General features: G+C 38.1%; 1 protein-coding gene across 1 annotated transcript in view; it reads left to right on the top strand.

Moving 5' to 3' along the window:
* Positions 1–4009, top strand: part of LOC126776091 (neural cell adhesion molecule 2-like) — a 62686-nt gene extending 58677 nt beyond the window's left edge. The window contains exons 13-17 of the mRNA XM_050498375.1: positions 452–614; positions 819–963; positions 1252–1409; positions 1939–2030; positions 3205–4009. Of these exons, the coding sequence (XP_050354332.1) occupies positions 452–614; positions 819–963; positions 1252–1409; positions 1939–2030; positions 3205–3312 (666 nt within the window). The 3' untranslated portion in view covers positions 3313–4009. The remainder of the gene's footprint in view (positions 1–451; positions 615–818; positions 964–1251; positions 1410–1938; positions 2031–3204) is intronic.
* Positions 4010–27040: the final 23031 nt, after the last annotated feature.

Here is a 27040-nt window from a genome sequence, read left to right as displayed (position 1 = left end):
TGTTTCTAACATATCTGCGGTCAATCGTAATTCTGATTATCTGGGTGAATAACGAACCAAATGAGGCAATACGATGGAGTTTTAGAATTTTAACCGACTTAAAAAATGAGGAGGTTTTCAGTTTTTAATTTATGAACCGATTTTGATGAAAATTTTTGGTTTGTGCTCAGGTTGTAAGTTCATCTCAATTACTATGAAATTGGGTAATTTTAAGTTTTTGTAAGTTTGTAACAGGCTTATTAAAGTCTAATTTTTTAAACATAAATATTTTGAATTGAATATAACTGATTGAATTGAATATAAGTGAAGGATTTGATCTTTAATAAGCATGTTTTGATAACATAACTACAATAAAATTTCTTGGGCTTTTTATTTTACTAACGAAGACTAGGTAGGTCTTCGTTGGTAAATTAGGTATCTTATGTTTTATTAGAAAAAATGTATTCCGTAGGTTCATGCGAACATAACTTCAAACAACACTCCCAGCTTCGAGCTGTTAGGGTTGGACAAAGGCATGAGTTATGCCCTCAATTTGTATGCGGCGAATGCGAAGGGTAGGAGCGAAGTGGTAGCCCTGTATACAATAGCAGTCCAGTCACCAGATAAATATACAGGTAATTTATATAATGGAATAAAATATAATATGTATGATAGGCACAATACACACATGAAATAGGAAAAAATAATTATAAATAAAAATAGAATTACATTGAGGTTAAAGAAATATTGGCGAGCCTTACGACGACACCAAACTTTAACTCCAAGTAGTAAATCCTTTAGTGGCTGTAAAAAGTCTAAAATTTTATTTTCTTCCCCAGGAGCCAGCAACCCGTTTAACTTTTCTCCGTTGATCACGTCACTTGTAGCAATGTTAGCGCTTCTCAGCGCTGTGGCATGCGCTATTATCATAGCATTGTATCGTAGACAGTTTATCAGGCGACACGTGAAGCAACCTCCATCCACGTAAGTCTGAACAATGTGATACCCAAACCTATTCATTGATTATTTATACATACTTTAGACACGATGAATATGTACGCGGCTTATTTTATATACATTGAATCAGATTCAGAGAATCAGTATTTGAAAATGCATACATGTTAGCCCTATATTGTCTTTACACTAAATTACAAACATTTTACGTAACTATACAAAACTTAACCTCATAAATGATTGAAATAAATAATCTGAACAAAAATTTATACATCTTCGCAATCTGTCATAATTACATTATAAACATTATTTAAACAGGAATGCTTTATACTCCGACGATAGTGTGGAGTCGTTCCCAAAGAAAGATAATCTGCCAACATACACCGCTTCCCCGAAAGTCGATTACAGCAGCCAATACGAGCTGCAGATGGACGCAGAAATGGATGATGATCCAGACATAATACCCGTTCAATTTGGTAAGTCTCGTGATACAAAACAAATAATATTTTTATAGGGGTGTTTCGGTTTGTAATCTTGGGAGTTTTTATTACAGATATGAGACTTAATATTTTAAATTGTATGAATGTATCGCGAAGCAACTATTTAATGTGATTAGGACAGGGGTATGAAATATAAATCGAATACTTACTTCTGTTACAACGACAAAATTGTTTTATGATTATTTTATTGAAACTTATAAAGGGATTTGTATATAAAAAATTTATATCTGAAGAATGACGATGAATTAGTTAATGAAAAAATATATTTTAATTTATTATAAAAAAGCTCTATAAATGCCATATGGGCTATCAACTACGATTGATACGAGATAGTCAAAATTTCCTAGATCACTTATGGATTATATAGCAATTGTCCAAATATAGTACACATTTATTCATATTTATGTTTTAGGTATTGGTATAGTAGTGCGACCTTAGAAAACAAATATTGGTTATAAAACATGCAAATCATTAATCTTTTAATTTATTCTTATTTTTCTTGTAGATAAAAAACCAATAGATGAATATTGTAAATCAAAACTGGTAACGGAGGATATCAAAACAGTTAACCAACCGATTGCCGTCGCAAATAATGGGGTGAGTAAATAATGTCAACATAATATCTACCGTGAGGACATTGCGATATTTTTTGGACGAAATGCTTTAACGCGGCTTACAATATAGTGCAATGAGAGAAATTGTCACATAACGAAAAAGCGTTATGCCTACTCTTTTCTTTTTGTTTATTTCTGTCTCTTTCTATTTTACATAAAATAAGAGAAAAGGAAGTCATGGATAAATGGTTTTGAAGTTTTATTAAATTCAATTATATAGTTATATTTCTGACGGCAATAATAGGTAATATGTTGTAATGGCAGGATATTTCTATATATATATACTCTATATATATATATATAGAGTATGTCATAGATGGCACTCCGAGCAATTAGCGATGATTGATTTTTTTAATTTTGCATCTTGGTACAATAATAAAAACTTTTTATTTATAAATTAAAAAAAAAGAAATATGAACTACTCCTTGTATTGTCAATAATCAATGGAATCTAAGAAGACCTCTTGATTATTGCACTGGTTTATCCTAATAACAGGAATATAGAGTACAGATGTTCTCTGAGATTGGTGACAGATGGGTCCGCACAAAGGCCTATCATCAGATTAATAGATGGAACCGTGATGATTTGCGGTCTCCTCTGTGCCACGCATTATCATATAAAGGAATACTGCATTGTTTAGAAGTGTTCGATACATTTCAATAGTTATGTATGTGTAAACGTGAAGTTTCTTAAATATTTTAATTTATCAAAATAATAATTAATGGAGTTTTTAGGTTTGTAGGGAAAGTTTGTAAAAAAAACTTTTGTGTATTTTATATTATTGTTTTAATTTACATCAAAAAGACTCATGGTATTTTTTTTATAGAATAGGTTGGTGGACGAGCATATGGGCCACCTGATGGTAAGTGGTCACCAGCGCCCATAGACATTGGCATTGTAAGAAATGTTAACCCTCGCTTACATCGCCAATGCGCCACCAACGTTGGGAACTAAGATATTATGTTCCTTGTGCCTGTAATTACATTGTTTGTGCTACCACCTTAAAGCTTGTTGGGTTTTAGTTGTTATTGACATATAAGTCGTGTAAACTGATTTGTTAAAACTATAATAATAAAAATACTAAGAGTGTCACTGTGTATAAAGTAAGGTGCTTTAAAAAATAAATAAAAGATTAATAATCCCTATTATTACTTCAGCACATATCATTCGTGAACCGAGGCGTGACAGCGAGGGGTGTTGACATCACCGCCTCCAGGCACGAGGTCGTTACTGCCTTGAGGCGAGTGCGGGAATCCTGCATATAGGAATAATACGTCGCAAATACAGATTATCGTACCAAAATTATGAAAAAAATATGTATATTTTCGTGTTAACGACGTTTAGTTATGTATATTATTATGTAAGAAATATAAAATGAAATTTATGATTTGTTTAGAATAAATATGTACATTTTCTATTCATGATAACTTCTATTCGATAATAAATACGGTAAGAAAGAATTTAAGCAGGAATTGTTATTGTATATCATTTATTTTCACACGCTTCACAGTAGCTTCATTTGCTTGAACCCAATAAAGTCAGTTTGTCAACAAATCTACAAAGTTGATTTTGATTTATATCTGTTGCATCAATTTGAAACTTTGCAAATATATGACTTTGCAAGCTGATGACAAAATTATACGGTAGCATGAAGCAGATAATGACTTAGCTGGCTGGTGAAATGGAGCCTTTAATAGTAAGCTCTGGCAGTTGGGTCTTATTTGGTTTGCTTTTATGACTCCTATGAGTTATTAGGCTTAAAGCCATTTTTCACTATGATATAGATATGATGAGGATATACCTAGAAATATATATTAATATCACTTGCCATCTTAAATTAATCATAAATGCTTGATGCATACCCCGTAAGTTATAGCGGAATGTTATATAGTCTCCTTATTCTTCTTTTTTCTCAATAAATGGGCTATTAACCGCAAGAAGATTATTTTAATCCGGATTGGTTACAGCTGAATAAAATAATATATATATGTATATATATTTTGATAATAATACTTTTAATTCCACAACCGAATGGAGTTTATACCTCTAAGAGTGTTTATTACATCCCATAGTGATTAGGCTTTAGTGTTGACTGGTTGAAAAGTGTTACGTCCTTCATATTGTGCAGTATATATTACCTGTATTACATAAAAATCGCGAATCTATTTAAGTATAAATATAAAAATTGTTTATTTAGTTCGTGTAATTATATTTTTTAAATGTTAGCATTTTATGTCGATTTATGTTGAATCAAAGATCTGCATCATACTTATAGGATGTTCAGTCGAGTACTTAATTTGATTGTTGAGCGGTCAATTGTAGGCTAAGAAATTATAATTTAAAAAAAATTGTTATTAAATTTTGAGCAAAATATAATGTTTAATTTACTTAGTACATTAAGGTTACTGTAATTACAGGGTTAATGTAAAAAAAGAGTATTAAAAATGATACTGTTTCACATTTTTGTTTAAGCTACGTATCAGAAATATTTTTAAGGATAAAAAAAATTGTAACTGTGTATTAATTTACTTTGTACAAAATATCTTAGCTAATTTGTGTACGCGCGATGCTTGGGGTTTCTCTGGCAGATAGAATCCGAAATGAGGACATTCGCCAGAGAACTAAGGTCACCGACATCGCGCTTAGAATTAGCTCGCTGAAGTGGAAGTGGGCTGGTCATGTCTCCAGGCGCATTGATGGCCGATGGAGCCGACACGTGTTGGAGTGGAGACCACGCTTAGGCAAACGTAGTGTAGGACGCCCTGTGACAAGATGGGCCGACGATTTAAAAAAGGTGGCAGGTTCGGGATGGATGCGGACTGCCCAAGATCGGGATGGTTGGCGTTCTATGGAAGAGGCTTTCGTCCAGCAGTGGACGGCAAAAGGCTGAAAAAAAATAAAAAATTTGTGTACTCAATTTCAAATATAGAGTGAAATTTATGTGAAAAGAAAAAGTATCAAGTTATTTCAAGTTCTTTTAGTTTTTCAAAACTGTAATTAATTCATTTACAATGCGTTTATCTCTGATTTGACTTTGTCTTAATTCTTTCTATCTTTTCGAGTATGTAAGCGGTAAAGGATAAGCGTTATACTTAGATCTCTTTTAAGATATGTTTTGTATCTTTTTTTTTTAGTACGTAAAAAGTGTTAAACTAAAACCAAATTATGCAGCAATTTAAAACAACAGATTTGTATGTTTGGTATTAACGAACTTATACTACTTTTAAATTATACAAATTTGTATAATTTACGTATTTACATATAACTTTTTTTAACCCTGTAAAAATATCTTAGTAGCAGTTATTTCGAAACAACATCACATCTTAACTTTTTTTCTGTCCTTAATACACAAACTTATAACAAAAATTAACTTTTAGTAACATTGTATATTTAACAAATCGGTATTGCACACCCTTAACCAAGACTTTAAGAGTTAGCAGTCAGTTATAGTAGTAAGCGTTTTTTAAAGAAACGCTTTTGACAGTATTACCATCCCTAAGCAAAATGCATAGTTTCTTGATTATCTTCTTCTTCTTTGATTGTCTAAACCCTCTTTCCAGTTCAGCTGGGGTCTGGTTTCCTTGTCCGTCTGCGCCAGAGTGCTCTGTTTTGTCTGTGTACTCAGATTTTCTTTCTGGGCCTCTTTTTGAATATTTACTCTTCCCCGCGGTCGGTCCGGGCATTTAAGGCTTTCTTGATGGGATGGTTATCGTCATGTCTCAGAATAGTCAGCGCAGTCGACACTCCTTCAGCTTTTCAAAAATTGGTGTTACCTTGAACGATCCACTGACATACTCATTCCTTATTTTGTCCAGCCGGGATATATTTTTTTTTTTTATAGAATAGGAAGGTGGACGAGCATATGGGCCACCTGATGGTAAGTGGTCACCAAACGCCCTTAGACATTGACATTGTAAGAAATGTCAACCATCGCTTATAGCCAATGCGCCACCAACCTTGGGAACTAAGATTTTATGTCCTTTGTGCCTGTAATTACACTGGCTCACTCACCCTTCAAACCGGAACACAACAATATCAAGTATTGCTGTTTTGCGGTAGAATATCTGATGAGTGGGTGGTACCTACCCAGACGAGCTCGCACAAAGCCCTACCACCAGTATTCCTCCCGCCCAACTAAACATTTAATTATAAGTTTCCTGATTATAGTGACCGGATATTAGTCGTGAAAATGTTACATTTCGCATTCAGAACATTAGTTAATTTATTATAATATGTTTCCAATTCGAAATAACTGCAACATAATGTACAGTAGATAAGTAAATAAATTCAACGCGTTGGTTGTTAGATAACTAAATGTTTGATTAAATTGTTTTAGGCCAATTCGACTGACAATGTAATAGTGATATTGTAACGATGATTGTGAATGTTTTATTAAAATAAATACTTGGGTATTGTTCGGTTTTTGAATTCATAATGTAACTACCTGAGCCAACTCGAGTAGAATAAGTAGAATTAAATATAGATATATTGTTTAAGCGAGAGCTTTGCATGCGTGCGCAACTGAGAGTTTGGCATTATTTTTCCCCCATTAATTTTTTCTCTATTTTCACCTAAACTAAAATGAATAATACACCTAAACCTCCCTATGAATCATTCCGTCTATTTGTTAAAACCGTATGAAAATCTGTTCAATCGTTTTTGAGTTTATCACGTTCAGACAGACAGAGACACGTGGCCCCTGCCACGTGGCGTGACTCTGACTTATATGCAGCGATTTAGATGGGTAAGTAATAATATCATGATACGAATATCATCATATCTTTCGAACTATCTATGTTATATTTATTAATATGAACAGCAGTAATTGTGACTTAACTATAGTGGGTATACATATTTCTGAGTAAGCATCAGATTTTGTAACATTTTTTTTTAAATATATTTGCTAGCGCTTGACTGTTGTCACACCTGATGGAAAGTGATGATACAGTCTAAGATGGAGCGCGCTTGCCTAGAAGATGCCTATTCACTCTAGACTTTTTAGATTTGCTGTGAATATCATAATATTGAAGGATATACGATTTGAATAAAAAATATACATTCTGTGATCGAGTCGGCCATTACCTGTACATTTTTTTTTAATTTCATTATTAAATTCGAAGTCAAATTCAAAAATCTTTATTCAATATAGAAGCGTTATATTTACCTATTGACTGCCATAAATCTACCACCGATTCGGAAATAAGCACCTCAGACCTGAGAAGAACCAGCAAAAGAAACTCAGCAGTGTTTATTTTTTAATTTTATTTATAATATAATAGAATATGTGTATTTAACATAAATATATTTTCAAGAAAAACGCAAATAAGCTGCCTAAAGTTACTTACCTTAGATCCAAAGGAATATAATAACAGGTAACTGATACCTCACATACTTATTTTACTTAATGTAAATATTTCTTTATGATTTGCTTATTTGAAGCAAAGTATACGTGCCATAATAATAATAATAGTAAAGATAATGTCCTACAGACCGATTTCGGCCACGGCGGACAATCTCAAGAGAGATTAGCCAACTACGGAGGGGATATTATAGTGCACAAGTGTGTGCGCAAACACGGATGCATTCTCTATTTCCTAACTCTCATAATCCAATGGGACAGCAATCCAAATGGCTTTACGTGCTTTCCGAGGCACGGGAGTGTACACACTTCCAACTTCCAGAGTCCGGGCTGCTATTGAGAATTTTCTGACAGAAAACACAATAACTGTTTATTTGCCCGACCTGGGAATTGAACCCAGGACCTCCGGATCTGAGGTCTTATATCAAGTCACTAGACCAACGAGGCAGTCATATTAGTTAGACCAACGAGACGTACGTGCAATATTAGTTAGCTCGTTGGGTCAAACATCAAGGATGTGGAGGCTATTCCAGGCTACAATTTAAAGAAGCGTCAATTCATTTTTGAGCAAGAAAATTTTATCCACCCAACATCCAAAAAAAAAACAAAAGCTCAAATTTCTAAGGCACGTAATATAGGTGTTATAGAATGATAAATAAGTAGTATTATATTTATTGGCACAAACGCCACAATACAGAAAACAAATGTTGCCGTCACTGGACGCCCGGCAGGTATGATGCATCAAAATTGAAAATTATTAAAGATTTAAAATAAAAAAATACTTAGACTTTTTTTCATAAAATGGAAATAAAATAAGTATACGCGTCATGCATACGTAAGGATGTCGAGCGATTTTGAAGTGGACGGCGTAAGCGAGCGCCATGTCATTCTTTATTCATATACGAGTTTATCTTCCCCCAAGGCGCGCAAATGGATTAACATTAAAACTGTTAAATAGTTTTATAAAATGCCCTTAAAGTGATGTCTAAAATGGATAACCACTCAGCTAAAGTTAAGATGCTTTTCAATGTCCTCCGAGTGACCACATCAATCTACAATTATATTTAAAAAAAACATACTTGAAAGAATATTCTGGTTTGTCTATTACACCTAAAATGTGCTTCTTGGAATAATTACGAGGCCGGGAACTATTTTTATAATGTAACGTGCCTTTTATTAAGAAAATGATAATATGATAAAACTGTACACATTGACTTATTGTTTAAAATATACAATGCGTTTTTGACTGTAGTGGATGGCTATTGGTAGTTTGAGTTATAAGTTGCATACTTTGTACCGAATGAATACATTCATTCGCAGAGAAATTAAAAAAAAACAAATTCCTATCGCTAAATGGTCGATCCTCTTACGAAGAAGCTTGCTTTGATAAACATGCAGTATTACATCTACCCAAAACTTGTGTATACAATTATATTTTTATAACGAAAACACAAAAACGTTCATTATATTTTAAGTTCGTTATTAAACTTACTATATATTTATATTGTTTTTGTATATTATATTTTGTTTTTACAAAAACAACAATACAACACATACATTCATAAAAGACATTTATATAAGTTGTTTAAGGTTTATGTGAGTCGATTTCGCCTTTCGGACAATAGCCGTCTCCGTAAGGAATTAAAGGGCCTTAGGTCAGAACTGAAGGCCCATCGCCGCGAGTTTAAGGAAATAAAGACCACGATGGCACCAGCAAATGGGTCGGCGAGTAATTTAAGTGACTCGCAGGTTGTGGAGCAGCTCAATGCCTCGATTATTTCGTCAATCGGGGTTATGCTTAACACTCGGCTAGCAGGGATTGAGAAGCGCCTCCCCCCTGCAAAGATTCTTCGTCCAACCCTAGCGGCGGATAAAAGGCCTGCTGTGATGCAGAATACAGCACCAACCTACGCACAGGCGGTCCACCCGGCCCCACTGCCGAAACCCGCACCGGCACCAAAGCGGGTGACTCCAGCCGCCACGCAGGCATCGATCGTTGCCCCATCGAGCGCTATGATTGTACCGGAAAGGATTCCGCCACAAGTGGTCCAGGAGACGTCCTGGTCCACAGTGGTTAAAAAGGGAAAGAAGGGGAAGAAGATTGCCACTCCGGCAGAAGTCACCGCCTCAGCCACACCGACAGTGTCCAAGGTGCCACAGGTGGTCAAACCTCAGCTGGCAACCCCTCGCACTGCTGCAGTAATCGTCACATTGAAGCCGGAGACGCAGGAATATGGCGTGACTTACGCCCACATCCTGAAGCGAGCCGAGCAAGGCGTCACTCATTGAGAGGGGCTCGAGCAACGTAGTGGCGGGGTGGGGAGAGTACATAGTTGTGGGAACGTACTTCTCCCCTAACCGGGGCCTGGCGGAGTTCGAAATCTTTCTTGGCTCTGTCAGAGCTGCGGTGTCCAGGCAGTCGCCGAAACTGACAATGGTTCTTGGCGACTTTAACGCAGAATCACGTTCCTCGGGAAACCCTGCCACGAATCCGCGAGGGAGGGCCGTCCAGGTGTGGGCCCTACTCTCCAGTCTGTCTCTACTTAACAGGGGGCAGGTGCACACCTGCGTGCGGCAGCAGGGGGGTCTGTGGTGAACCTATCGTTCGCCACCCCTATCGCAGCACGCAGAATAAGGAACTGGAGGATAGAGGAGGACGTGGAGACTCTGTTGGACCATAGATACATTCGATTTGAGATCTCCAACTCCTGCAGGCCCGCGGGATCACTGAGGGTGCCAACCAAGCTTCTGAGGTAGTCTCTTGGCCAGCCAAATCGTAAGCTGGTCAAGGAGGCTGCCATCGTGCAGCGGTGGGTTTCCGCGGGATGGAGGGAGGGCGCTAGCGTCGAAGAGATGGCGGGCAGCATGCGCAGTGCTCTAAAGGAGGTGATGATGCGGCCATGCCGATGACCCGGCGGAGGGTACCGCGCCGTCAGGTGTACTGGTGGTCGCTCGAAATGACAGAGCTGCGGGCGACATGTAACCGGGCGCGGAGGGCATACGTCCGTTGTCGCAGGCGCAACGGCCTCGACACGGACTTGGAGGGACGGCTGTATGCCGCTTATCGTCAGTTGAAAAAGGAGCTGCAGCAGGCGATAAGTTGTGCCAAGCAGAGAGCAAGGGAGGAGCTTCTGGTGGGCCTGAACAGGAACCCGTGGGGGCGACTGTATCGTAGTGTGCGAGGGAAGTTCCTTACACACGGCGTTCCTGTTACGGAAACGCTACCACCGGATCTGCGCCTTGTTGGGGAATTATTTCCTAACCCAGGCGAGCACGTCCCACCAAGTATGGCCCCTCGCTCCATGACAGATGACAATATGGCTCCACCAAATATCATGGAGCAAGAGATGGAGATGGCCCTTGATCGACTCAGGGCCAGAACAGCGCCGGGTCCGGACGGGGTTCCGGGGCGTATTCTGCGTGACGCCCTGGAACACCTAGGCTTCGGGAACTGTTTGCGACGAGTGTCTTTCTAGTGGGCAGTTTCCGAAGCTGTGGAAGGAAGGAAATTTGGTACTGTTGCCGAAGGAGGAGCGCCCACTAAGCTCTTCCTCAGCATATAGGCCAATTGTGCTGCTGAATGAGACGGGCAAACTCTTCGAGAAGATTGTTGCTGCCCGTCTTGTTCAGCACCTCGAGGAGGTAGGACCGGATCTTTCAAAGGCTCAGTTCGGTTTCAGGGCGGGTCGATCAACTATCGACGCCCTGAACACCCTGAAGACCCGGACCATGGAGGCAATGGCCCGAGGGGACGTGGTCCTGGCGTTATCGCTGGACGTGGCGAACGCCTTCAATAGTCTTCCTTTCGGGACAATAAGGGAGGCGCTTCGATATCACGGGGTGCCTTCCTATCTCAGAAGGCTGTTGTGGGCATACCTCCAGGATCGGGTGGTCCTCTGGGAGGGGGGCGATGGGCAACTTTTCCGGCGTCGAGTAGGCTGCGGCGTTCCACAGGGGTCGGTTCTCGGTGCGATCCTGTGGAACGTTGGCTTTGACTGGCTCCTGCGGGCACCCGTCCTTCCCGGGATGGGGGTGCTGTGCTACGCGGATGACACCCTCATCACGGCGACCGGACGTACTTTTCAGGAAGCAGCCCGCCTGGCTGAGGTCGAAGTGTCGCTCACGATGGATCGGATCAGGATGCTGGGCTTGAGGGTCTCTGTAACAAAAAGGGAGGCCCTCCTATTCCACGGTCCACGTCGAGGTCCCCCTCGAGGAGCATCTATCACCGTCCAGGGATGGAACGTCCTGATTAAGGTGCAGGCCAGGATGAGGTATCTGGGCCTGATTCTGGATGGAAGATGGAGCTTCGGGCAGCATTTTGTCCAACTCAGCCCGAAGCTCATCAACGCCGCTGCCGCCTTAGGCCACCTTCTACCCAACGTAGGAGGGCCAGAAACACCTTGCCGGCGATTATACGCTGGTGTGGTGCGCTCCATGGCGCTGTACGGTGCACCCATCTGGGTGGACGCTCTCACTGCTCGTAACAAGGCTCTTCTTCGGAGACCACAGAGAGTCATAGCGGTGAGAGCGATACGTGGTTACCGTACAGTGTCATGGACGGCAGCGACACTTCTTGCGAGCGATCCGCCTTGAGAATTCCAGGCAGAGATGCTTGCGGAAGTGTACCGGTTCCGGGTGGAAGCGAGGTCGAGGATTGGTGGAGGTAGAGCGAGTCAGGGCTCTAGCCCAGTGAGCCTTGATTCGCAGGTGGGAGGAGGACCTGGGGTCCCCCTCGGCAGGCCTGGTGACAGTGGAGGTAGTCCGTCCCCACTTGAGTCGCTGGGTGGAACGGAGTCACGGCACACTCACATTCAGACTGACGCAGGTAATTACCGGGCACGGTTGCTTCGGTTGGTATCTGCACCGGATAGCGAGGCGGGAGGTCACTCCCTCCTGCCACGAGTGCAGCGCGCCTTCGGACACGGCGCGTCACACCCTGATTGAGTGTGCTGCATGGGTGCCTCAGCGCCATTACCTGGCGGCCATTGTAGGTGGAGACCTTTCGCTGCTGAGCGTGATAAACGCCATGGTCGGTAGCGAGAGGCCCTGGAAGGAGATGGTCTCTTTCTGCGAAAACGTCATGTCGCAGAAGGAGGCCGCGGAGCGGGAGCGTGAGAACAGTGCTTCCACTGACCCGCTTCGCCGAAGAACACCGGGGAGAAGACGTCGGCGCTATGCAAACCTTCTCCTCCCGCCTTAAATGTCACCGGGGCTAGGGGGTGTCTGTAACCCGAGAACCCCTTAGAATTTGGAGGCCTGCAGAGGCGGGCATACCGTCAGGACGTCACGGTAGTATGCGCAAGCGATCCCGTGGCGTCCCCCGAAAAGACGGTGTGGGTATCGCTGGTTTTTTGGTGGGTATTCCGGAGCCTTCAGCGGTGGCGAGCCCCACATACCCCCTCACTTCAAGTGGGGAAAACGCGTAAATGCGTTTTTCCAACGAAAAAAAAAAAAGTTTTATGTGAGTCGTAAGGCATTAATTTTTTTTAAATTGGTAGTAATGCTAATTTTGCAAGCTATGTCGGTGACTCCGGTTTTTTTCCGGATAATCTCATTTCTGATCTTATCCTTCAAAGATACTCCAAGCATAGGTCGCTCCATAGCACGCTGAGCGACTTTGAATTTGTGGACTAGTCCCGCAGTTAGTGTGAGTGATGGCCGTCTTGAGCTCAGCGACGGCAAGCCGTAGCCGTTATAAATAATGAAATTAAAGTTAAGAATGTTATTGCAACCCAATTTTAATTTATTAAATTATGAAACCATTTTTAAGAATTATTTAAACACTGCTTAGAATTTTAGAATATAAAACTAATAATAAAAACATTTTAAAACTGCAAACAAAGTTTGCCAGCTGAGAGTAAATTTGAAAACTATTACTTTTGATGTTACAGAAATTCATTAACAAAAATAACCATTGTTACTTATAAATTGTAAGTTTAATTTTAGCAATCATTTTGTTAATTTAGAACGTAAAATTAATAAGCAAAACATCTTTAAAACTAACGGTGTTAACGGAACTTGCCGTTTTATGATAACTTAAATAATGCAACTTATTTACTTAAATGTAATCAAAGTAACTATCAATGATGTGTGGTTTTTGTAAATCCAGATAATAGTTTTACAATTGGATTTTTAATTTAATGATTAACTTTTTAACAAATAAGGAGTAATTGTTCGTCTCTTAAAAGAGTACTCAACCATTACATCTTCTTTTTAATATTACCTAGTCAAATCATACATTTTAATCATAATATTTCAAGATTCAGGTGCCAATAATCCAACGTAACGGCATGTTACAAGTTAAATAGGTCATACAATTGCAAAATTAAAAGAGTGCGAATAATTAATTCATCCCTTGTGTCAACGGAGTCTAAATACAGTTTTTAATTCAGTTCCTCAATTTAATTTCAAGTAGAGAGGTAAAAACAAAAGCCGCCATTAAGCGCTCATTTACAAAATGCAAAAATAGCCGTAATGGTCTGAGAAAGTTTTAACGTGGATACGTTTTTAACATTTAGTGTAATTGTAGTATGATTCACTTTAATTGTTTGTGTTTTTGTGTTTGAATCTTATCGTCAATTTGGCAAATGATATTCCGCACATAGTCCATCCTTATTTTTCAAGTCTTCCTCCCTTTATTGCCTATATCTACATATACTTAATATAAGGTCACAATAATCCCTAAATTCTAAGCGAATAAAATTTCTTTTATATAGTAGTTTTATACATTAGTGGTACTATACAAGCGAAGCCAGATACCATAAGTCAATGGAATTAAGAGTTATCACCAGATGCCAGAATTTAGAGATTAGTGGAAGAACTATAATATGAATAAAACCCAGAACACGGCCGAAATCCCATAAATTTTATATTGGATCTAATAAATTTCAAGCCAATTTTTTTTTTAATTTTTGGTCCCTAAATTGTCTGTACAGATGAAATAAAATCATACATTAGTAACAAAATGAGATAGATTAGTTACTCTCAATACATCGGTGGCTCCAGCTGGTGTCGATGTGTGGTAGTCGACTTCTTCTTCTCTGGAATATTTTTCTATTGTAAAGTCGACCACACAACAGGCACTTTTTTAAATACATGTATCATTATTGTCAATGACCGTCCTATATTTATTACTTGTTTTATAGATTTTCCATTCTTCATATTCTTAAAAAGTAATCCTCTATTTTACCAAATTTATAATCATCGGTGTTTCTCAGTACTTTCCACACATATTTTTATTTCGTTAACTCTAAACTGTAATTTAGACGTATTTGTAAAATATTTTTGTGAACGTATTCAATAAAATAATTATAAAAATAAATTTACTAAATATTAATATTTATTGATGAATACGTTGACGAATTTGATTAAACCGCATCTAGTTTATTGAATTTATATTACGTTTCAATCGAATTTATATTCATTTTGAAATTCCTGTATTCACGATCGATGCGAATATACGATGAGTTCGTGGAACATTGACACGTAGTTACTTATAATTGAGTATATTAAAATTAATTTAATGTCAAAGCTTGGGAATATTCTAGAAAAAAATACTCTTTTTTCTTTAGTTCGTTTTTGTTTTTTGATATATATTTTTGCTTCGATTTAAAATATGAAATAGCGGGCTTTGATACCTTAGATTTGGTCGTCCAATTAAAGAACTAATAGGTTTTTCAGTCGAAAATATTTCGTTACAATCTTGTAGTGTAATGTTTACATTCCCGTTTTTTGAAAAGCACGTGAAGTAGTTAGTTCTGCGTCTAACTCTTCGATGATAAGTCATGTCAGATTTATCATCTCATCAGACTATGAGATGGAATAGAGAGTGCACCTGTGTTTGCTCACCCAGGCGTGTACTATAATAGTTCCGCATACACGGCGCTCCTGTTACGGAATTGCTGCCGCCGGATCCCCTTCTGTGCCTAGTTGGGAACTATTTCCTCACCCAGGCGAGCACGTCCCACTAAGTATGTCCTCTCGCTCCATGACGGATGACAATATGGCTCCACCACAAATCACGGAGCGAGAGATGGAGATAGCCCTTGATCGACTATGGGCCAGACACACAGCGCCGGTTCTGGACGAGGTTCCAGGGCATGTTCTGCGTGACGCCTTGGAACACCTAGGAAGGAGGCTTCGGGAACTGTTCGATGAATGTCTTCCAGTGGGCAGTTCCCGAAGCTGTGGAAGGAAGGAAAGTTGGTCCCGTTACCAAAGGAGGGGCGGCCACTAAACTCTTCTTCGGCATACAGGCTAATTATGCTGCTGAATGAGACGGGCAAATTCTTCGAGAAGATTCTCGCTGTCCGTTTTGTTCACCACCTCGAGGAGGTGGGACTGGGTTTCTCAGAGGCTTAGTACGTATTCAGAGCGGGTCGATCAACCATCAAAGCTTCTGAAGATCCGGACGACGGAGGCGGTGGCCCAAGGGGACGTGGTTCTGGCGGTATCACTGGACGTGGCGAACGCCTTCAATAGTCCTTTCGGGGCAATAAGGCAACAAGGGAGGTGCTTCGATATCACGAGGTTCCTATATCAGAAGGCTGTTGGGGGCATACCTACAGGATCGGGTGGTTCTCTGGGGTGATGGGCGACTTTTCCGGTGTCGAGTAGGCTGCGGCGTTCCACAGGGGTCGGTTTTCAGCCCAATCCTGGTAAAACATAGGCTTTGACTGTCTCCTGCGGGCACACGTAATTTCCAGGATGGGGGTGTTGTGCTACATGGACGACATTCTCTCATCAAAGTGACGGGATGGACCTTTCAGGAAGCGGCCCGCCTGGCTTAAGTTGGAGCGTCACTCACGGATCGGGATGCTGGTCTTGTCTCCGTAACAAGGCTCTTTTGCGGAGACCGCAGAGAGTCATAGCGGTGAGAGCGATCCGCCCTGGGAACTCCAGGCAGAGGTGCTTGCGAAAGTGCACCGGTTCCGGGTGGAAGCGAGGTCGAGCGGCGACCGTCCAGGATTGGCGGAGGTGGAGTGAGTCAGGGCTCTAGCCAAGCAAGCCTTGATTCGTAGGTGGGAGGTCCTCCTCAGCAGGTCTGGGTGGAACGGAGTCACGGCACAATCACATTCAGGCTGACGCAGGTAGTTACCGGGCACGGTTGCTTCAGTAGGTATCTGCACCGGATAGCAAGGCGGGAGGTCGCACCCTCCTGCCACGAATGCGGCGCGCCTTCGGACATGGAGCGATACACCTTGATTGAGTGTGCTGGGGCCTTAGTGCCATTCCCTGGCGACGATTGTGGGTGGAGATCTCTCGCTCCCGAGCGTAATAAACGCCATGATCGGTAGCGATAGGTGCTGGTAGGAAATGGTCTCTTTCTGCGAAAACGTCATGTCGCAGAAGAAGGCCGCGGAGCGGAAGCGTGTGAATAGCGCTTCCGCTGACCCGCTTCGCCGAAGAAGAATGGGGCACTATGCAAAACTTTACCTCCCAGAGTGTCACCGGTGGTAGGCGGGGGTCTCTGTATCCCAAGAACCCCTTGGATTTGGAGGCCTGAAGAGGCGGGCCTACCGTCGGAACGTCACAGTAGTATGCGCAAGTGATCCCGTGTCGTCCCCCGAAAAGACAGTGTGGGTACCGCTAGTTTATTAGTGTAACACACCACATGTGGGGGAAACGCGTAAATGAGTTTTTCCAGCGAAAAAAAAGCGTTTACTAAATGTGTACCGCACAAGTTATTCTCCCTTAAAAATAGACATCGTGGCTGAAAAATGTCAGAAGGACATTATAATCATTTGATATTTTTTGTATTGGCGTGGATTCCGTCTTGCATTGCAATAATTTACTGGGCTTATCCACACAAAATAACGATTCAATTTTTCCAGTGAAGCAATCAGGGGTTAATTTTCAACGGGCTGTCAGGGCGAGCGGCGCGATATTGGAGCGACGGGTTTCCGCACCTAACGACTCATTTCCGTGTAAAAATGACGTTTTGTAGCGAGATTTGTTTTAGACGCTGGCAATATAACGGTTTTGCACGAGATTAATTGAAATTTGAATTTATAATGGAAATTGAATAGTTAAATGATTATTTTGTTTATATTATTTATATGTATGTGTTATATAATGGTTGTATACACTAATAATTTTAGCGTAACAAATATATCAACTATATTATCTTCATTAGCACCTAACTGTGTATCTTTAAATTTAACACATTTTTTAAAATTTAATATTATATAATTATGATTGCTTATTCTTATTGTATGCTTCAATTTATTAAGTGTTTTGGTTCAAAATTTGGTTCAAATTGAAATTATCCTCTTAAAGCCAAATTTAGATCACAATATTCCTTGTTAAATTTATTTACTCTTAATATTATTTTTCATGAAACCATATTTTTTCTTAGCAGGTAACATCGCTAGCACGAAAGGGGTGAAAGCGTTAATCACTTCACACCCTTTTACGTTTAATTGCAGGCGCAGTTTATTTCCTTTCTGAAATGGTGTAGCATGTTGGGGTTGACTTCAAATTCGCTGGTTTGGAATTGCTCCGTGATAAGATAATAAGTGTTGTTGTTGAAGATAATAAGTGATTTTTATCATTCTATGTAAAAACAAACAACAAAGTTCAAACCACGGGCATAGCTAGTGATATAATGAAATAAACAATAAATGTTAAAAATTTTTTAAGCTATATAATAGAGGAATATAACTGTTGGTTTCGACATTTATAAATTCAAAGTCGGAGCGAATGACAAATGAATGTGAGGCGTCAGTCTCAAATAATGTATTGCTCAAAATGAGATGTCGGTTCTTAATGTGATCTGAGAATAATGCTTGGTTTATACATATGGCATGTGTAACTTTTATCATTTTTAATTTTTTTATTATATTATACACATATGACTTAAAACACATTAATCTTATAATTTGCAGAGATGTAAAGACACAACAAAAACGTTTGTATCTTTCAACGATCAAAGAAACATTAAAATAAAACTTTATCGCATGCAATTTAAAACACGTAACAGATGCAATACTTGTTAACATTGAAAACGTTATATGTTGAAACGTTAAGTCGAATAGAACTCCATATAAAACTTTTCATTTAATATTATACTATATATTAAGACTGCGGGCACCTACGTGATGCACACAGCCCACTAGTGCTAGAAAAAATACTCTATATTATATAAAATACATTGACAAGCCTTTTTTTTACAAAGGATACTCAATACTCGAAATTACCTTCATTATGAACCTAAATGAAACCGTGTCAAAATAAAACTATAGATGTTCAAGATCAAATGACATTATGCCAAATAATCATTTGGTTTATCATTTCGTCAATAGATGGCGTTATATGTATTTTACATCGCGCTATAGAAATGTTTTTTCTAAAGTACAATACAATTTTTGTAATTTCATAAAGTGAGAACAATTACACTATCTGACCAGCAGTACATACTCGGTGGTTTTATTTTGAAGTCTCACAGTACCAATACTACCGGGTAACAACCCTAACATTGGTCCTTCGAGCCGGATAGTGTTTTTTGTGAGCGGTGAAGCCGCTTCCCCCGTGTCTCCGCAGTGGATTGCTGTAGTAAGGAAACACGCATCAGAGGCCGCAGCAGCGGGACCCCCAGCCGTGCAGTGGTGGGCGGACGGAGCAACTGCAGCGGATTAGTTCAGTGTCGCCACCTACAGAGGGCGCCACTTACACCAGGTCAACAAATTGTGTTTTTGTGAAGTGCAATCCTGTGAGTACATTATTTTCAATATTTATTGGTGAATAATCAAAAGTGAATAAGTTAGCTTTCTTTTGAACTTTGAATTTCTAATAATATTTCAATTTGAAGAAATTTTGAACTTTGAAAATTTACGAAGAATTTTAAACTTAGAAAATTTATTGATTAATTTAGATTAACTTTATAATTTTAAGCATGTTAGTTAAGGACTTAGAATAATTTATAAAAAAACGAAGGAACGGGGAACCTATGCCCGATTTCGAAAAAAAAAAAAATTTCAAAACACTTGTAAAATTTTAGAGATTTGATTAAAAAAATTAATACTTTTATTTTAAATTATCTTAATTCATAATTTGGATATTTTTAAAATGGAAGGTTTAATAAATGTTTTAAAAGATTCGCAAAATGTAATAAAGAAAGGTCTAATTAACTTTAAAAAATGTAGTAAAGATAGACTAACAGTAGAATATATTGAAACCAAGCAAGAATTGTTAGAAATGGATTGGTCTATATTTAAAGAGAATAATACGAAATTATATGAAAGATTTAAATTGGAGGACATAGAACAAATGGTAGGTGATATATATGATGATGTTGAGAATACTTATATAGTTTATAAAAGTCTTATGAAAACAACGCTTAACAAAATCTGTTCGACAAAGGGATCAGTACAAAATGAAAACACTTCAGGTATGTCGAAGCCAGTTACTCCTTTTGTTAAACTACCAAAGATCGCCATCCCTATATTTTCTGGTAAATACGGGTAATGGACAACATTTCACGATCTTTTTACATCTTTAGTGCACAAAAGTGATTCATTAGATAATGTACAAAAAATGCAAAAAGTCACCTTTCTGGTGAAGCTGAACAGCTCATTCGCCACACTCCAATAACTTCCGCTAACTATAGTGAGTGCTGGGCTCAATTAGAAAAAAGATATAATAACAAGAAATATCTGACTAATTGTATTTTAAAAAGATTGTTTGGTCAAAAACGGATAAATGTCGAGTCAGCTTCATCGTTGAAAGAATTATTAGATACCACGTATGATTGTTTACATGCACTTAGAAACTTAAATATTAACGTAAATACATGGGATATTATTATCATACACATTGTTACTCTCAAACTAGATAGTGAAACTCGTAAACAATGGGAGTTAAATGTTTGCGCCAGCGATTCCAATAACGATTTGCCAACCTTTGAACAATTCAAACTATTTATCGAAAATCGTTTTCGTGCTTTAGAATTTTTAGAACCAAAGGTATCGATGGCTCAGCAGGTAAATAAAAATTATAACTATAACAATTCTCATGGTGCAAAGGTAATGTTAGCCACTAAGTCATCAAGTATGCGCTGTGAATACTGCTCAGAACCGCACAAACTTTGTTTTTGCAAGAAGTTTACTAAACAGCCTGTTGAAAGTAGACGAGAGTTTGTGATGAAGAACCGAATATGCTTTAACTGTTTAGGTAGTAATCACACCGTATATGATTGCAAAAAGGTTACCACATGTAGAGTTTGTCGGAAGCGCCATCACTCTCTTCTTCATTTTAATCCTCAATCAGAGCAAACCACATCAGTGAAGCCTACGATAGAAAATGTTAATTCCTCAACTAGTTCTACTCCGATAGTTTCGTGCTTGTCGACAGGAAGGGTGTCAAAGCCAAGACAGGTTTTATTAGCCACTGCGCTAATCAAAGTCGAGTCGAAGAATGGCGAATATCATCCCGTCCGTGCCTTACTTGATCAGGGCTCCCAAGCTTGTTTTATAACCGAAGCAGCAGTTCAATTTCTTAGTCTAAAAAAGACACCTATACAAGGAGTTATATCAGGACTTGGTGAAAATAGTTCAACCATTGCTAGGTCTATGGTACATTTAAATATAAGATCAAGAGTGAATTTCGACTTCGTGTATACGGTGAAAGCATACGTGTTAAACAAAATAACATCCTACTTACCTGAACGTAGCGTCAACACTAACTTAAATTGGCTAAGTGTCACAAACCTGTGTCTTGCAGATCCAGGATTCCACACCTCCAATAAAATTGATATTTTATTAGGTGCTGACGTTTACAGCCACATCATTACCGAGGGGATAATAAAATTTAATCGCCCAAAATACTACCTTAGGATGGGTCATCTCGGGTGTTGTAGATAACGAAGATAAAGAGAGGTCAAAAGTTATCAATGTATTACATGCTCAGGTAGATAAAGAAGATGATATTTTAAAAAGATTTTGGGAAATAGAAGAACAAACTAGTACAAAGCAAATACTTACACCGGAAGAGAAAGCATGTGAAGAGTTCTATAGTCTAACTACTAGAAGAGATGAAAGTGGGAGATATATTGTAAGGTTACCTTTTCGTGAAGAGAATACACTATGCATGTCTGGAAATTCACGAGATATAGCTGAAAAAAGATTTAGGTCATTAGAAAAAAGATTAGGAAATAATAAAGAACTAAAAGAAAAATACGTAGAGGTTATACAAGAATATTTATCATTGACACATGAGACCAGTAGCAAAAGATGATATGAAGAAAGATAAAGCTTTTTACTTACCTCATCATGCGGTTGTACGCGACGATAAAACTACTACAAAAGTTCGAGTAGTTTTTAATGCATCTCAGAAGAACAGTAACGGAGTTTCTTTAAATGATAATCTTATGGTAGGACCGAAATTGCAAGCTGACTTAAGGCACACCATATTAAGATGGCGATTGTATCCCATAGCACTGGTAGCAGATATAATTAAAATGTATCGTCAAGTCAGAATTGCTGAAGGAGATGCAATGTTCCAACGCATACTTTGGCGTGATTGTCCGGAAAAAGAAATTGTTGACTATGAACTAACGACAGTCACCTTTGGTACAGCTTCTGCACCTTATCAAGCCGTTCGGACGTTACACCAAGTTGCTTTTGATGAAGGAGACAACTATCCACTTGCAAAAGATAAAGTACTCAATTGTTTCTATATGGATGATCTTATGACAGGGTGTTACGAAGTGGATCAAGGATTAGAAATATATACACAAATAACAGAATTATTAGGTAAAGGTGGATTTAAATTGCAAAAATGGAATTCTAATAATCAGGAATTAATAGAAGAAATTAAGGAAATGGAGAATGAGAAAGATCAAGGACAATTATATATAAATAGAACAAACAAGGACATAATTTATATGGACAACATAGACAAGGTTAAAGAAATATCACACGAAGAAGTAAAAGAAGTAGAAATCAAGATAGATAGTACAATAAAAATATTAGGACTTACCTGGAACCGCAGCCAAGACACCTTCCAGTACTTAGTTAATCTTCCACCGCTGACGACTGCACCTGCAACTAAAAGATCAATAATTTCAAATATAGCACGGCTATTTGATCCTTTGGGTTGGATAGCCCCAAGTATAGTACTAGCAAAGGTATTCATACAAAAGTTATGGCTTACCGGCGTTAGTTGGGATGAAGAACTAAACGTGGAGTTAGTAAAGGAGTGGATTGACTATCGAGAGCAACTGTCACTACTTACCGACGTACGCATACCTCGTTGGATAGGCACAAGATTGAATCAGAAGCTGGAACTGCATGGATTTAGTGACGCTTCGAAGACAGCTTACTCAGCCGTGATTTATTTGAGGACCATTGACCTTGAAGGTAACATACACGTGACACTTATTGTTGCAAAAACCAGAGTAGCTCCTGTAAAACAAATTAGTATTCCACGGCTAGAGTTGTGTGGAGCAGTTCTTCTGTCACAACTTTTGATCGAAACATCTAATATCTTGAGTATTCCCAAAGATCAAATTAAAGCATGGACCGATTCCACAGTTGTACTAGCCTGGATAAACGACCGCCCAAGTAGATGGAAGACGTTTGTAGCTAATCGAACATCTGAAATATTAACGAACATGAAAGCATCTCAATGGTTTCATGTTTCGACAAAGGACAACCCCGCAGACTGTGCATCTAGGGGAATATCGCCGAAATCACTTCTCACCTGTGATTTATGGTTTTCAGGACCATCATTCCTGAAAAAGGACAATATATCCTATAACAGACCAGATAATTTAGACAAATTAAACTTGGATTTAGAAGAGTGCGTTAAATCTTATGTAACGGTTGTTCCAAATAATTCAATTTTCGAAAGGTATTCTACATTAAAAAAGTTAATAAAAGTTGTTGCATATTGTCGAAGATTCCTGAAAAATAACAAAATATATCGTGGAATGTATTTACAAAAGGTGGAATTAGATGCTGCGCTGGAATGTTGTATAAGACAAACACAAATAGAAATATTTACAGAGGAATATACACAATTACAGGATAAAGGCTATTTACAAATAAAATCAAGTGTATTGAAGTCACTATGTCCTTACCTTGATAATAAAGGAATAATAAGAGTTAGAGGCAGATTAGAGAAAGCTCAGTTGAGTGAACAGACCAAACATCCGATTGTACTACCACGCTGTAGTCCAGTTACTCGACTTATAATAGTAGATGCTCATGTCAAAACGCTGCACGGAGGTCTTCAGTTGATGATAAATTTTTCGAGGACAGCCTACTGGATAATTGGAATTAGAAACTTAGCCAAACACCACATATACAAGTGTGTTAAGTGTGCTAAGCAAAGAGCAAAGATAAATAACCAATTTATGGGTTCATTACCGTCCGTTAGATGTACTCCAGCTCGTCCATTTTTACATAGCGGTGTAGATTACGCGGGACCCATAAATCTTAGAACAACGAAGGGTCGTGGGCACCGTTCGTACAAAGGCTATATATGTCTTTTTATATGCATGGTTACTCGTGCTTTACATTTAGAAGTAGTCAGTGACATGAACACGCAGGCATTTTTGGCAGCTTTCAGACGTTTCGTGTCTAGACGAGGTCACTGTGCTAAGTTGTATAGCGATAACGGTACCACTTTTGTCGGTGCCGCAAGAGAGTTACAGGAATTAGTATCAATTAAACCTTCTATAGCAGAGCATTTAGAATCGAATGGTACGGAGTGGCACTTCATTCCTCCGCACAGTCCCAATTTCGGCGGACTGTGGGAAGCAGGGGTGAAATCAACAAAATTTCACTTAAAAAGAGTCATAGGTGACTCGACCCTTACATTCGAGGAAATGACCACGCTTCTGACCCAAGTGGAAGCTTGTTTGAATTCGCGACCCATGAGTGTTATTCATGTCGTTGATCCTGGTGAAGCATTACCTTTAACACCTGGACATTTCCTAATTGGCGAACCGTTACTGAATGTACCGGATAATCAATTTGAAAGTTCAAGGTTGAATCACTTATCGCGTTGGCAATTTGTTCAGAGAATGGTTCAATCGTTTTGGAGACGTTGGTCAAACGAATACCTGTCTAATTTGATGAACCGGTATAAGTGGTCTTGTCAAGTTCCTGAACCATCAGTTGGTGACATAGTCCTGATAAAGGAAGATAATTTACCTCCAAGCCGTTGGTTATTAGGTCGTATATTACATAAACATCCTGGTAGTAATAATATTACCCGTGTAGTCACAGTACGGACTAAGTCCAATACAATTAAAAGACCAACGTCTAAAATTTGCATTTTACCAATTACCGAAGAAAAGAATGTTTAATTTTTGTTTGTGTGATTAGATCATATTATATTCATGTGTTTTAGTTCAACTTTTGTATTATTATTGTTATGTTTTTCATTATTCTTAAGACAAATGCAATTGTATTAGATAGGGAGGCCAAATAATATTTACTGTTGCCAAATGTTATTACTTTAAATGTACCTAGCATAAGTATAGATTTATTTTATGTTTTATTGTTATTTAATTTAAGGTACTTAGTATTTTTAAGTTATTATTGTTCAGTTTTAAGTTTAGTTCAAACCAGTATATTATTGTATTAAACAAAATATTTTACCTGGTTTCTTATTATATGTGTACAACTTTTAAGTAAACTCGGAAAGGACGTTCCTTCAGTAACGTCCTTGGTGGGCGGTATGTTCAAGATCAAATGACATTATGCCAAATAATCATTTGGTTTATCATTTCGTCAATAGATGGCGTTATATGTATTTTACATCGCGCTATAGAAATGTTTTTTCTAAAGTACAATACAATTTTTGTAATTTCATAAAGTGAGAACAATTACACTATCTGACCAGCAGTACATACTCGGTGGTTTTATTTTGAAGTCTCACAGTACCAATACTACCGGGTAACAACCCTAACAATAGATTATAGGAATTTATTCAAAATTTAAAGAGAGTACAAAACTAAGTTTTTTTATTAAAAAAAGAAACATTATAACTGGTTTAAATTATGATTTTATTTAACAAACGAACCAAAGTAGCTTCCCAATCTTAATACAGAAAAACTCTTCTATTTTCTATTGACCGTCAACATATTTATACTTCATTATTTTATAGCTTTGTGGATCTGAAAACGTTGGTATTATTATTTTAAATTCGTTACAATAAATTACAAATGATTATTAAAATTAAAACTTACTTGTGCTAAAATGAGAAGTTGATTATAGATGGCGTCGAGCATAATCAGGGGCAATGTGAGATCTAACGAATATGTTTTACTGTCCGAATAGCTTGGCTGTAAAGATTTGGCGCAAATAAGCCAACGCTTCGTTAATTTATATTCCGAGGTTTTTTCTTAAAAAAAAAAAAAAAACATTTATAAATTATGTTCCTCTGTTTAAAACAATAAAGACAAATAACGAACAAATATTATAAACACAAAAGTATTGTTTATTAATCTCAGCCAAATTAATATATTTTAATATCATTTAACATAGAAGTCATAACGAATATTTCGTTGTTAATTCAATTGCATATGTAATAAACTACATTGGAATCAGTTATACATTGGATTATAAAACTATGCTAAATGAGCAATCGTAATATCAGCTTTACATCTTAGCGGCAAGATTTCATTTTCGAATTTATTTTATTTTCAAATTTGTACATCACAGTATAATCTATTCTATTTAGAATTAAAAGAAAATTATTAATAACGACATTATAAAATCACCTTTTCCTTTTAAATCAAAGACTAATTTTTTTGTTAGATGTCGCACCAGACTGAGGCAATGCTTTTTAGTTTCATACGAAGACCAACATAAGACAAATAGCAAATAAATATATCGCATTACCCGCCAAGCAAGGAAGCTTACGTAATGTTGATCCTGTAAATAAAATGTTTAAAAAAGAGTACACGAGCAGTAAAAGCTCTTAAAAGCACAATGAATTATTATATTATATATGTCTATAAAGTTATAAAAATTTCGACAACTGATGCGTCTTTGAAATTAGTTTCTGGGAACAGCGTAGTGATCTGAGCACAGATGCAGGCCCGATTGTGGAACGCTATAAGCGATGACGCATTGGCCTCATGTCAGAGTAACAGTATCTGAGCCGGAATCGGAACAAATATTCGTCTTTGTTTACAAATTATATCTTTATGTAGTACATGGACTTTATAGAAATAGTGCAAAAAAATAGTAAGAGATGGTGGAATAAGCTAAACCTTCTCTCAAAAGGGAAAGGAGGCTTTAGCCCAGCAGTGGGACATTAACAGGCTGTAACATAACAGGCCTATATAAATCGATAAATCAATTAATATGCTAATCTAAATTAAAATTAAACTGGCTAAATAAAGAAGTATCAAAAGTTTCAACTCACCGTATTGTCATTTATTAGAATCACGACTACGCCGAAAACGACGCTAGTTAAAAATGTAACTAATATCATTACAGAAATCTGAGGAGAATGAAGCAAAATCAGTTACATGTGAATTCGTCACAATAATAATAGTATATACTTGGTGGTAGGGACTTGTGCATGCCCGTCTGGATAAGTATCACCCAGTCAACATATATTCTACCGACAAACAGCAATACTAAATTTTGTTCTGTCCCGGTTAAAAGGATAAG

This window comes from Nymphalis io, chromosome 19, assembly GCF_905147045.1.
Source record: "Nymphalis io chromosome 19, ilAglIoxx1.1, whole genome shotgun sequence".
NCBI lineage: Eukaryota > Metazoa > Arthropoda > Insecta > Lepidoptera > Nymphalidae > Nymphalis > Nymphalis io.
This window is presented reverse-complemented; position numbering and strand designations above follow the sequence as displayed.